The sequence below is a fragment of the Phallusia mammillata genome, chromosome 2 (assembly GCF_965637545.1).
Source record: "Phallusia mammillata chromosome 2, kaPhaMamm4.hap1.1, whole genome shotgun sequence".
Taxonomy (NCBI): domain Eukaryota; kingdom Metazoa; phylum Chordata; class Ascidiacea; order Phlebobranchia; family Ascidiidae; genus Phallusia; species Phallusia mammillata.
In genome coordinates this window covers 22863314-22876315 of record NC_137253.1, presented here as the reverse complement: position 1 = coordinate 22876315, position 13002 = coordinate 22863314, and the positions used below count along the sequence as shown (strand labels likewise).

The following is a 13002-nucleotide window of genomic DNA, read 5'->3' as shown; positions in this document are numbered from 1 at the left end:
TACATATGTTCTGACGAATTGTTAATTACCGATATTTATATTTTGCGAACAAAAACATACGTTATATGAAATCAGTACAAAATGGGAAATACAAGGTGGAATTTTTGTCCTTAGTATTGTTGTGCAATAATCAGTAACTTGACACCAGTTGGACGAAAATTCTACTAATTTTTTTGTTAGTTCGTAAGTCGATGATTACAAAACCAACAACATTTTGTCCCAGTTTTTTTTTACAATATTCAGTGTTTTTTAGCGTCAATAGCCTTATACTTTATCTAATGATAATGACGTGTGCTAATGACGTGTGAACAAGATATTTGCCAAATTTTCGATTCGGCAGTACGGTTCTGTAACGGTGTCTTGTATCGCATCGCATGGCGGGGGATAACAATTCGACGGCATGTTGCTAGATATAGAGTTACGGCGGCCTTTGGGTCTTGTCCGGACAAGCGTTATTCCTTCCCAGAGGACATCTGTAATTGTTTTTAGGTGTAAACCTAAAAAAAAACTTGCAAATTCTCACATCATCCTGTGTGCAATGTTCTGTTAAAAGTAGCCTACTACTGTTGTCAGCGATTTACTTTTGGCAGCTGACATATTCACACCTTTGACTCCCCTTGCTTTTATTGGTTGCTGTTGCCACCTCGTCGTCTGGGTCATTTAAATGTAGACGGCTTATATAAAAGTGGACAACCGTAGGAATCGCAGTGTACTGGTAAAAGAAGATGTAAATGCAGCCTTGGGGTCGAAGTTTCGGGAAGGACGACCAATCGAATATCCTTGAGAACGCACCAAGGGCAAATCACAGCTTGCCCGCGCAATAAAACAAAGGTAACTTTACACCAGTTTGTCACAAAGCGCTACACGGTTTTGGAACGCTGAGGTCTGGAGATTTCAGAGGTCAAACCAACGTCCCAATCGGACGAAGTAAGATGTAATTTTGAAAGCCAAGAAAGACAAGACTAGCTAGGTCAGTTTAGTTTCATTTATGTACGTTTGAAAATGAACAAACGGCAACAAAAGCAATGCAACAAACCGGACCTAGCTGAAACCGCGATAATAATAATCAGAAAAAAACAACTATTACCGTTTTTAGACAAAAAGGTAAATAGCATGTATGTAGGACCTGATTTTTCGTGGCTTAATGAAGTGGAGTATGTTGGAGGTGGTTAAGTTGGGTTTTATTTAATATTAGAGACAGGGTAGCGACATCAACATCAGCAGTATTTTATATTTTAACGTGTTTGATAGTTTTTTAGGTATATAGCGTAGAAATAGTAGATATATAATCAAGTATTAACATGACATCTGCATGGATAAAATCTATTCCTGTGGCAGCACTTGCGCTGGGTGGCGCTGCTGCGTACATGCACAACAACGAAGCACATGCAAGACTGCCGCCAACTCGTCAACTTAAGTTTCCTCCAAGGTGAGTGCGTTTCTTGTTTTAAGGACCTCAATTCAGAGTTGAGAGTGGATGGAGTCAGGCCTTGCGGGTCGGGTTGGGGCTTCAGTAAGAATTATACTGGCTTGACTCCTGACCTGACTTGGCCTCGTTTGCACCGCAATTTTGTCTTGCTATGGGGTCTCATCTGGGCTTATTTTTACTAAATCAGGTTCGGGTCGGTTTACAATTTCGGGTTCGGTCTAGGCCCCAATGTCGTGTCCAACTACTCACAAGTTTCTTAGTTTCTTAATTTATAAGTTACATGTAGGCTCATTTTAGTTTCTAATGAAGGCTTATAAGGCATATACTGTGAAAATATTGACTTGAACTTTGCAGAAAACGTATGACATGTTTGAAGTTCATATTGGCCTAAATTGCACCCTAAAACAACATAGTTTTGAACCAAGTTTTGTGCAACAAAGCAGGAAGCATCAACCAGTAACGTCCTGTTTTCAAAAAATGTAAAAAAATTAATAGAAAAACTAGCATTTTTGTAATGATGTGTTAACTGGGTGATTAACACCTTCTAAGTTCCATATATTCTTTGCTCGGGAAAGGGTCTTTTTAAATCGTACAAAATTCTTTTGAATTGGTTTTATTTCGGTTTATCTTGAGAAACTGAATACGCTAAAAGGTATAAAATAACCATCCCGAATACAATTATTGCACTGTTACCAAATCGTCATTGGCCCGTCACTTACCCAATGCCTATAGTGTGGTTGTATGTACAAAGAAGTAAATAAAAAACAACGCTTTGAGCAAAATACCAACAAATGATCGAGTACAATAAAACCGCAAATAGCTCGTGGCAATAACACACCGACTAGTTCATTAAAAACATTTGCCCCAAAGCGAACTTGCGACTAGAACAAAATGTTTCTAAAGATAGAAAAAAAAAAACAATTTGCAACGACCAAAAACAAAAAAAATGTTAACAAGGGTCCTAAACATAGGTGGATAACAGTTAAAATGAAGTAAAAGTAGAGGCTGTATAATTCATAGAACCCCACAATCACCAAATTTTAATATGGGAGCAAGTGGGGCATGCAATAACCACTGAAAAATCACGTATCGCTATTTTTGCGATGCAAATTATAAAATATTTTTAGTCGTTACAAAAACGTGATACGTGTTGGTAACAAAGATTTTGTGCACACGTCACCAAAGTTTGATTACGAGGCGGTTCCAAGTTGAAAATTGCCTTCCAAATGGTCAATGTGTTTTTTTCTTGTTGGCAAAAACCACTGCAACCACGATGATAATTATAAGTAAGACGAGCGCCACTCCAAGGATAATCCACATTTTCTTGTTTTTTAACCAGAACTTTCGACGGATTTCGGTAGTTTTTTTCTCAAAAATACTTGCGTTTTCTTTAAGCTTCTCTGATTTGTCCTAAATAAAAAACATCGGCAAGGTTGAAAATATGTAAGACGCAACAAAAATCACAAAGCTATAAAACCACACAATTTGTTGGATTCACGAGAAAAAATGAATGAGAAAATTTACAACATAACATACAAAACAACCAGTGTTGCCTACTTGTAAGTCGTCCAGCTTGTTTCCTCGATCGGCCAAGGTCTTTGTATTGTCGTGCATAATTTCCACAACTTTTTGCACCTAGAAAGCAGTTGTTTAAAAAATTTAGCTAAAATTTGCGCCGTATTAACAGTGCATTTGGATTTGAATTATGTTTACAATGTCACGTCAGTGACATACTCTTTACAAACAGGCACCTACATATATTTAGTGTTTGCAACAGTTCTTGGGACAGTATGTTACGGAAAACGAGGCCGAGGAGTTAATGGCATAAAACGATAACGGACCCCTGACTTAGGTTGTTTAGTTACTATTACGAACCGCTGCGTCCATTTGCTCAAGGTTCGCGTTGCTTTGAGTCTGACCCGAAGAGGATGATACTTGTTGGCTTGACGACGGTTGGTTGTTTGAGGGAACCGGGCTCAGGCTGCGTTTAGGCGATGATGTTCCTGCTTTTTCGTGTATTGGCGCAAACAGCGTTGTTCCATCGGGATCTGTAATAGCATCGTTTAACAGTGGTTTTCAACCCTTTGTAGTAACAAACCTTTTATAAATTTACCCAACGGACACGTAAAATAAACCTTAAGGTAAAACCCAGGTTGGGAACCAAATAGAGTTATATAACACGCTTTGTTATTAAGATCGTAAAAAATCAAGCACAAAATGGGTATCTGTATTGGAAAAAGGGACATATTTGGGTGGTTTTGGCATGGAGCTACATGCTTTATTTGAATCCCATTTTTAATGCCTTGGCCTTAACATGAACTTTAGGTATTGGAAAAACAACACGCCCATATATCCACACAAACAAACGTTGTAATCCCTATCTTTGTTGCGCTGACTTACACCAGTACTTATATGAGCAGTGAAACAAATGTAAATTTGGCAATTACACGGAAATACTTTAATGCTCGTTGAATACCTTCGTTTTCTTTTGTCTCACTTTCTTCCAACTCGTCCATAGTGGCGAATGATAGTTTGTCGTCAGGTTTATTTGGATTGTTGCGCCCACGAAAAGTTCTTCGCGATCCGCGGCCCCTTGAAAGCCTAAGCCAAGTTCAGGTTTTCTTTACAAAAACTACTATATAGGAAGCAACCAAATGGTTACACATTATTTCTGCCTACCCACAAGCCTTTAGGGTGAACTAGGGCCTAAATAGGTAATCGATTAATTTTTTGGCATCGATCCTACTGATGAAGGTTCATAATAGTTGGAAATAATGTGACGACCGGTTGTACAACGTCATACCACAGTTTGTGACTCGCGTCACAGTTGAAATGGGAATACGGAAACAGGGGCATGACTAAACAAGTGGCAGCGTCACCTTGCCAAACTGCCAGCTCACTGAACTATGATATGCATGATGACATTTCTAACAAAACGATTTAGTAGGCTAAGTGGGTTTTATTTAACACAAAAACTAGATGCTATAACCGACACACCGCCGGCACGGTTGTCTGTACTGCTGCAGTTACGTGTCTTAACATAGTCATCTCGTTTAATAGAAATTAAACTATAAATGGGCTTCTGAAAAGTCTTAAATAAATAAAGTGTTAATAATAGTGCATTTCACTTTTTTAAGGTCGTTTAAACACGCTGTCACTTTTAAATTAATTTGTTTTGTTTGTTCAGTATTTCTCCAGTGCACATTATATAGTTTTTTCATTTACTGCATTGATCAACTAATATCTCACCCGGGTGTAAGTTCTTTTGCTGGTGCGCTTGGAGCATTTTTTTGTTTCTTTCCGTGCTTGTCCTTGCACTTTTTACACTCGGGTTCGATTTTGTCTTGACACTTTTCGTGAACGTTTGCACCACACTCTGAAAAACAAAGAGAAAGTTAAACTATGCTATTGGTTCAAATATATTGCCATAAATCCATCTGTGTGTTGTTTTGCCCCACATCCCAAAAGCTTTGTGATCATGTGTCGAGTTACGTCTTTTATCTGGATTGAAGTCATTTATAAACAGCAACGATGGCAACATTATGCAACCAACGCCTATATTTGTGTGACAGCGCGTTATCGTGGTGCACATGGGAAGGGCTTCATCCCGCTTACCGCAAACTGCGCAATAACCTCCTGTGGCACCGTCAACGCAGTTGCAACGGTCGTGCCTGTATAGCATAGAACACAGCAGTCCACTGTCACGTTCATCCCATCTCTACAGTAACCGTTCGCTAAAGTTATATTTCGCAAGACAACGTTTTTTAATAAGAAAGCGACATGGACCATATATGACAGTGCTAATACGACTATAACAAAAGCGGTCGCTGTCTATTGTAGCCGGGGGCCTTCTAAAGTCGACTTGTTGCTTATCGCAAGCCGTGTGCGTTTGATATGCCAAGCCACCGAGCTCACGCGTTTCCTTCCCATTATTGTAGCCGTTATGCCAATCAACAAGGCTTGGCACGCCGCCAACATACGAAAACGAAAATCTAATGGATGGTTTTACACCCAGCGACAGACGAGCATTGATTTTGTTTGTCTTTCCTGTTTAACACAGTTGTGGAGGTAACTTTTTGACACAGAACATCTAATTGGCCTTCTGCTTACAAGCAAACAACTTGGCAACGGAAATGCATGTTATGGATTGTTACTACTGCTATTAGTGGCTTAAATATGTAGTTTTATATAGGTTTGACCACTCGTTTGCAGTATTACCGTTTCATACCAACACAAAGGTTTTATTGTTGCACAAAGCAGTACATAAAAATAGGAGAAAAAAATATTGTGGATGCTTGTGTGGTTGCTTACCTGAGCATTTCATTCCCTGGTTCACGACCCCGACAAGCATTTTGCCGCAGAAGTCGCAGAATGTTGGCTGTTTGTATGTTCTCTCCCGAAAGTTGTGGTTACCAACGATCTAACAAAACAAACATGTAAATACAGTGGGTGCTTAACCAACTTCTAATAAATTATAAATAATGTGGTCCCATTTTCCATTCCCCTAGTCCCTGGGGACTTATTGAATGTAAAAACTGCAGGAAAAATTCCATTGCTGCTCATTTGAGGTTAGCGGTAAACATACTTACTCACCACTTCTATGCAATTTTTCTTTAAATCTTCTTGGCATTTTTCGTGCACGTCGGTCTCGCACCCTGCGAAGCGGAAAACGTTAATCGAACTGTGCAACAAAACTTGCTGCCGAAAAATGCTTTTTCATGAGGTCACAACAACAATTCAATAACCACGTATTCATATGTTTTAGCACAAACCAAATACATTCGATGCCCCCAAGACAAATTCCTTTCAAGCTGTGTGCACCGCGCTAAATTTCTAGTAGGCATTAACGCCTTGTAACATACCAAGCTCACATGCAAGAATTCGTTTAACTGTTGAGCAACAATGTATGTAAGAGTCGAAACAGTAGAAGGCATTCTAATTTTGCAAGCAAACTGTTGATCAGATAATCAAGCATTAAAATTTGCGAAGATGAACACATATGGGAATGCTTGGGAAACTGACTTGATTCGGTATAACGCCTTCACTGGGCCTGGCGTGCTATGGTCATTAAAAACTGTTGTCGGTCTAGGACAGGCAAATGAACATAATAACATACTTTTGCACCGCAGCCCTTGCTTGATAACTCCCACCAGCAGTCCACCGCAGTGCTCACAAAACGTCGGTCGTTTGTAGTTGTGCACTTGAAACTTATGTTGACTGACAGACTGCATAACTTTGCCAGTACGGTCCACGAATGGGTTATCCGTCCCAAATGTGTCGTATTTCGGTGTTTGTTCTTGTAGAAATGGATTTGTTTGGGTATCTTCCTCCTCAAAGGGATTTGACTGCAAAAGAGAGCAGTCTGTTGAAAATCGCAACAATACTGCAAGCGGTGCTACCATTTGCACTTCGGATATTCAAAACGATGTGAACTTTTAACTTACCATTATTTACTACTTTTTTAATGCATATACAACCAAAGTTGTGGCCGTCATTTTTCGACTTAAACTTTATACCCTTTCATATCAGTTGAAAATTGTAGCTAAATGTATATAAAAGTCAGCCTACGGCCTTAAATTGATTCAAAAACAGTACATGAGTGCACATCTGTGTAGGGCCTTCCATATAACTAAAATCTCACTGGTAAAGTACGTGGTGTTTAGACTACGCTGTTTATAATGCCAAATGCAAATCAGATATATCACGGGTAACAGTCCAACATAGAGTGTTGTTCTGTCAGGTTAAGCTGCAAAAATAACTGGTATTTCACAAGCATCACTACAACTGAATATAAATTCCCTGGGGACATTATAAAAGCCCGTTACTGCCGAACCCTTCTTTAAACAAACGTTGATGTCGTTCACGATAATGCAGGCGTCACAGCATGCTGTGCGAGCTGTATCTTAAAGTTTACCAAAATAGCCTAACTCGTCACTACTATACTCTCATCCACTCTGAATACAAAGCAAATTTGTTTCTCCTAAGCTTAATACAGTAAATGTGCATGGTTACTTCCCAATAATTTCTACAGGCGGTTCGGTATTGTCTAACCGTTCGGAACCATTCCTTGGCAGAACACGAGAAGTGGGGGCATTGTGTTTAACTTCCTTAACAACAAACCGTCACACCACGCTAAAGAAACGTCTCAAAAGAAGTCGCCTGATAACCCAAATCTCTGAATTTAACCAAATTCTATGCACAAATGAAATTGTACTCAAATTTAGGTAATTTGTAACTGTTGTACACTTAAGGGGCACGATTTTCGCTGATTTTAAGCCTAAAATATCTTGTACTCGCGAATCTGTTGGGCTTAGACACCTCAAAACAGACAAGCGCGGTTTGTCTATGGCTAGTAAGCAAACAAGCAGCACAAAGCTATATTAGAGAGAAGTTTTCAAACAGAAACTTTGTTACACCGTAGAACAAAACAAATATTTCCAGAACTTACCTGTTTGCTTAGCACTTTCCAAATAACGCTCCAGAATACATGCGATGTAGTTTTCCTGCGAATATCTTCGGTGACATCACAGCTGTTTACGGCCTCATAAGGGAGCGCGTTGCCTTAGTCATGTGGTCAGAGCCCTAATACGTCACCTGAAAAAATGTGTTCACCTTTGCTGAAAAGCTAAAGCAGTGATGATCGAACGTGGCTTCATGCAAAATAACTGGCGCGGTACATTTTTTGGCAAAGCTTGCGAAAAAGGCCGAGGAGGTGGTTTAGTGTGTAGGTTGTTTCTGATTTGGTTTAATGCACTTTGGAAACGAAATGCTGTTGTTTTAACACGGCATTTTTACCGATATTTCTTTAATGCTGTCTATAATGACAGGTCAGATACCAGCGATCAGACTTAAATTTAACAAAGCTGACATTGTTTTATGACTCTCCTTGCAAGCTTTCACTTACAATAACGAAACTAAAACTAGGGTGACGTTTACAAATTGATTTTCCTTGTTATCTTTCTTTCAACAAATCTTTCACTATCTCTCAGATACAATAGATATCGAAATGCACTACAGTGCACTCGTGCACTTCCGGATAGTGAGTTTTCTCTGCAGCCCTTCATATTTCAAGAGGTTAACGCTAAAACAACACCTGCTTGTTTGTCTACAAGTCATCACTACAAAATATAGCACTTTATTCATTCCTAAATGCTAAGTTTTTTCAAAGATTTCCCTCGCAAAATTACTTCAATATGAAATGTCTGGTTCATAAAGTTGTATGGTATGTTGTATAATACTGCTCTCAAAGGCAAACCTGAACGCGGTAGCTATGCAGCTATTGAGTTTACTTCCCGGAGTAAAGAGGATGTCAACATTTTGTGGACGTAATTAATGGTTTTTCTAAAACTACCGGTTTCATGTGTTTGTTGGACCTTTGCTGGCGAAATAATGCACTCTATGCACAGGTTGCGTTCCACTTCCGCAGTACTTTAAAGTTTAAACGGCTCAAAGTTGATTTTCTGTTTATTATATTGGCCGCAAACTGAGGTTCATATAATGTCAACCAGAGCCAGTAGCATAAGAACGCGCGGTTGAAAAATCACAAATACAACTTCCATTTACACTTTAAAGGCAAAATTGGCTACGTTACACTGAATGCAAGCTGTTGCGGTACAAACGTTTTTTTACAATACGTTTTTCCAACATCTTCCAGCTATACGGCGTTTGACCAATACAAAACTGTTTAGGAATACTAATGAACTGCCGGTAAAACATAACTTGCGTATATACAAAATGTCCATTAGCAACATCCTTTAAAATATTTCAAAGGTTTAACAGCCCTGAAAGTTTAAATTGTGTGAGCCATTTACACTAACGATATAGTCCACCGCATCAGGTTTGTCATCCTTTATTTATTGTTAAGCCAATATGTTTCCCAAATTAAACGCCTCTATACCCCTTGTTTTGCATAGTGCTGACTTTCCGGATCTTACGCACCACCACAACATCATGAAGAACCATCTGACACCGGGAGTGTACGCAAAATTGCGTGACGTTGTTACACCAAACGGTATCACCCTGGATCAGTGCATCCAGACTGGCGTGGACAACCAGGGTCACCCTTTCATTAAGATTGTCGGACTAGTTGCTGGTGACGAAGAATCGTACGAGGTGATTTAATAATAACTGACCCTTTGTAGATTTCGATTAGACATTCTTACTGGAGGTACACAAGCATCCGTTTCATTTTGGCAATATCAGCCAACCCGGTTTGTGACCTAAAAGTAGGAAGCGCTGGTATGAATGATAAATGTTGAGATAATCAAGCTCTTTTGTGTAAAACGCCACGGCGTGTGTGTCACCTTATTCACGCCTGTCTACCAGATTGCCCAGTTAAAATATGAACTGTCTACATGTTGACGCAGCCCTTGAATCATACGAGCTAAATAATCAATATATTTTGGGGGTGATTCTTTATTCACATACCGCAAGCCCAATAATGTTGTCGTGTGGTTACGAAATGATTTTTTTAGGTTTTCAAGGAGCTTTTTTATCCCGTGATCAAGGAAAGACACAATGGCTACGACCCAGAGACGCAAACGCACCCTATTGATTTGGACGCGTCGAAAATCAAAGGAGGCCAACTTGACGAGAAGTACAACTCCTACCTCGTGTGTCTTCTGTAGTTAACTCGCATTAATTACAGAAATTGTATTTCCTATTAGATACGTCCTGTCTTCCCGCGTCAGAACTGGTCGCGCAATCCGGGGAATTCCCCATCCACCAGTGTGTTCCCGTGCTGAGCGCCGCGAAGTGGAGAGAGTTGTGACTGACGCATTGAAGGGCCTTCCTACCGAACTCGCCGGCAAATATTACTCGCTTACCACCATGACTGACGCGGAACAGGAACAACTCATCAACGTACGTGTATTTTTCTTTAGGTTCCATTATATTGCTAGCAATTAAAATTCAATTGTTTTTTTTTGCTTGCCTTGGATAAAGTTGGATGTTGTATTTCAGTTTTGATCATTAAGAAAACGTTTTTTATCCCAACGTTTTTAGGACCATTTCCTGTTCGACAAACCAGTGTCTCCACTTCTGACGTCCTCTGGAATGGCACGTGACTGGCCCGACGCCCGAGGAATCTTTCACAACGACAAGAAGAACTTCCTCGTGTGGATCAATGAGGAGGATCATAGCCGTATCATCTCTATGGAGCAGGGAGGAAATATGAAGGTAATTATACAAAGTGATTGGTTCTTTTAAACAAATTCTCTTCGGATAAGCATAGGCCCTACTTGATACTTCAAACTGATATAGCTAATCTGCGGACAGTGATTTGAGACACTTGTATGATTTTGGGAAAAAACTTTTGTATTGATAAAAAAAGTTGTATAGCTTAAAAACTTCTGTTTTGTGCAGTCCGTATTTGAGAGATTTTGCCGCGGAATCAACGAAGTCGAGAAACTGATCCAAGCCAAAGGTTGGGAGTTCCAAAAAAGCGACAACCTCGGTTATATTCTCACTTGCCCGTCAAATGTCGGAAACGGTCTGCGTTGTGGCGTGCACGTCAAGCTGCCTAAGCTCTCTCAGGTAACGTGTAACAGCATTCCCTGACAATTTCAGTCAGTAAGCAAACTTTGCGTTTGCAGGACCCACGGTTCAACGATATCTTGGAGAAACTTCGCCTGCAGAAACGCGGAACAGGTGGAGTGGACACTGCTGCCGTTGGCGGTACTTTCGATATTTCCAACTTGGACCGACTTGGAAAATCTGAGGTATTTATTTGTCAGTTTTAGCCAAAAAGGACTAAGTAACATGCAGCATAGCACAAGTCTGGCACTTTGCTTGAATTTTAAGCGTCTATATATATGATAACTTTACTAACTTTAAGTTCAAGAAAGTGCCTCTAAGACATGGCAAAGTGAGAAAAAAGTTCAGTTTTTGCCCTCAAAGTTCAATTACGACAAAAATTTGACTTTTTCGCTCCAACTTTACAGGTCGAACTTGTACAACAAGTCATCGACGGTGTGAGCTTGTTGGTGGACATGGAGAAGAAGTTGGAAAAGAAACAGAGCATCCAACACCTTATCCCCAAGTAAAGAGGCACCTCGCGCACACAAGGGTTTGAATTTGAACGCTGTACATACGTTGCTTTAGGAAATATTTTTACATATATATACACCACCGTTAACGAGATTATTCTGTACATTTCTGTTTGCTTGTGATTTGCTTTTATTGTCATTTACCACACAGTATTACACAAGTAGTTTATACATACATTAGCCTGTGATGTAGAAGCGTGGCTTGCCTTTTTTATATCCATGACATGATTGAAACCTTTGCACACAACGTCCTGTTTCGCTTACGGAGTTCCACATAATCGCCATATTCGCGCTTTGTAGCTGTAATGTAGATAGTTGTCATAACCGATCGAGTGTCACTAAGCACTGTTTTTTTGTCAATTGCTCGTTGGGCATGTATTTTGAAAGGATCAAAAGCCATTTAGAAAAAAGTAGTGATTAATTAGTTACAATATTTACCTTAAATATAACTAAATTGTGTAACTATAACTCGCAACTAGTAAGAATCTAAATTACTGCAAGTTGAATTAAATCACGTTGGTCTATCCATTGTTAAAAAACAATGATCTATTCTATTGCATTACATTGTTAAAGTTTAACTTAGACGTGCCCGCTTTGTACATAGTGTGTTGTGTGCGCTTTAGTTTTGTTAGCATAGATCGGGACGTTTGTTTACTGCAGTTAGAATCACTTTTCGTCCAAACTAAAAGCCTAAAAGTCTTCAGTTCAATATCCTCAAGTAGTTTTTAGACGCTTGCTGTGAAATTATCCTATAACCGAGTTACAACAAACAAAGATGCATCCTAACGATCTGTAGGTTATCTGTGTATATTCGCATAATCTCCATGTACATAAACCGTTGATTAGGGTAATTTTGTACGTAGTTGTAGCCAAACCGAGAGCCACATCCATGACTTTACCTAATGTGTTCCGCATGAGTAGTTTCGAGTGATATTAATGTTTTCTGTTAAATCCAAATACCTGATAATCACTTAGATTGACAATAAAATAAGTTTGAGTAAATTTGTCCCACATAATAGTTTATTATGTTTTGTCTCGTAGTAATATAATTTCGAAGGTATTTGGATTAAACAGTTTGTTTTGCGCCTGTACATATTGCTTGCTGTTATCTTGCCATACACGTTTTGCATCTCTGGGTCAATCCTTAGCTGGTGAACTTTCCAGCACCAGGCTCATCACTGTGAAGAGAGTAGATTGTTTAATAAAATAAACTTGCTTTTGAAAGACATGTGTAGTACGTTGCCAAACTTGTCAGACAACATCGATTGCTTGAGCATGTACTAAATGAAATAACGCGTTTTGTGTGCAAAAGCAATGATGGATACTGGATAGTGAGTTCCATTTTCGATCACCTTTCTGCACCCCAAATCAATGAGACAGGAGCTTCAGTCGAAAACGAAAATAAATTCATTTGGTAAACTCGGTTCATCACATTTTGTTGGTCCCTATGCCTCCCCTGGTTGTAATTGGCAGATTGGCTTATGCTGGTATTACGTGAGGCAATACGATAACATCACAAAACGTAGA

General features: G+C 39.4%; 2 protein-coding genes across 3 annotated transcripts; one reads left to right on the top strand and one right to left on the bottom strand.

Moving 5' to 3' along the window:
* The first annotated feature begins 1233 nt into the window (after positions 1 to 1233).
* On the top strand, positions 1234 to 12699 carry LOC145215643 (creatine kinase U-type, mitochondrial-like). The gene is made up of 8 exons (XM_080084375.1): positions 1234 to 1429; positions 9343 to 9541; positions 9904 to 10025; positions 10096 to 10291; positions 10433 to 10606; positions 10793 to 10963; positions 11023 to 11148; positions 11371 to 12699. Exons 1-8 carry the CDS (start codon positions 1302 to 1304, stop codon positions 11470 to 11472), a joined length of 1218 nt encoding a protein of 405 aa, XP_079940501.1. The 5' UTR covers positions 1234 to 1301; the 3' UTR covers positions 11473 to 12699.
* Positions 2027 to 7977, bottom strand: LOC145215644 (uncharacterized). 2 transcript variants are annotated; one of them, XM_080084377.1, is made up of 9 exons: positions 7878 to 7977; positions 6546 to 6774; positions 6023 to 6084; positions 5741 to 5849; positions 4679 to 4805; positions 3906 to 4030; positions 3305 to 3477; positions 2987 to 3064; positions 2027 to 2839 (listed from the first exon to the last, which is right to left on the bottom strand). In XM_080084377.1, exons 2-9 carry the CDS (start codon positions 6658 to 6660, stop codon positions 2660 to 2662), a joined length of 969 nt encoding a protein of 322 aa, XP_079940503.1. In that variant the 5' UTR covers positions 6661 to 6774; positions 7878 to 7977; the 3' UTR covers positions 2027 to 2659. The 2 variants fall into 2 exon arrangements, with proteins under 2 accessions (XP_079940503.1, XP_079940502.1); XM_080084376.1 differs by lacking the exon at positions 7878 to 7977 and adding an exon at positions 6874 to 7426.
* Positions 12700 to 13002: the final 303 nt, after the last annotated feature.

Coding starts and splice junctions, on each gene's coding strand:
- LOC145215643 (XM_080084375.1), top strand. CDS start 1,302: ATGACATCTGCATGGATAAAATCTATTCCTGTGGCAGCACTTGCGCTG. Junction 9,542..9,903: donor GTGACGAAGAATCGTACGAG/GTGATTTAATAA, acceptor TGATTTTTTTAG/GTTTTCAAGGAGCTTTTTTA. Junction 10,607..10,792: donor AGCAGGGAGGAAATATGAAG/GTAATTATACAA, acceptor TGTTTTGTGCAG/TCCGTATTTGAGAGATTTTG.
- LOC145215644 (XM_080084376.1), bottom strand. Junction 4,806..5,740: donor CCAGGGAATGAAATGCTCAG/GTAAGCAACCAC, acceptor TTTGTTTTTCAG/AGTGTGGTGCAAACGTTCAC. Junction 2,840..2,986: donor ACAAGCTGGACGACTTACAA/GTAGGCAACACT, acceptor TTTTTTATTTAG/GACAAATCAGAGAAGCTTAA.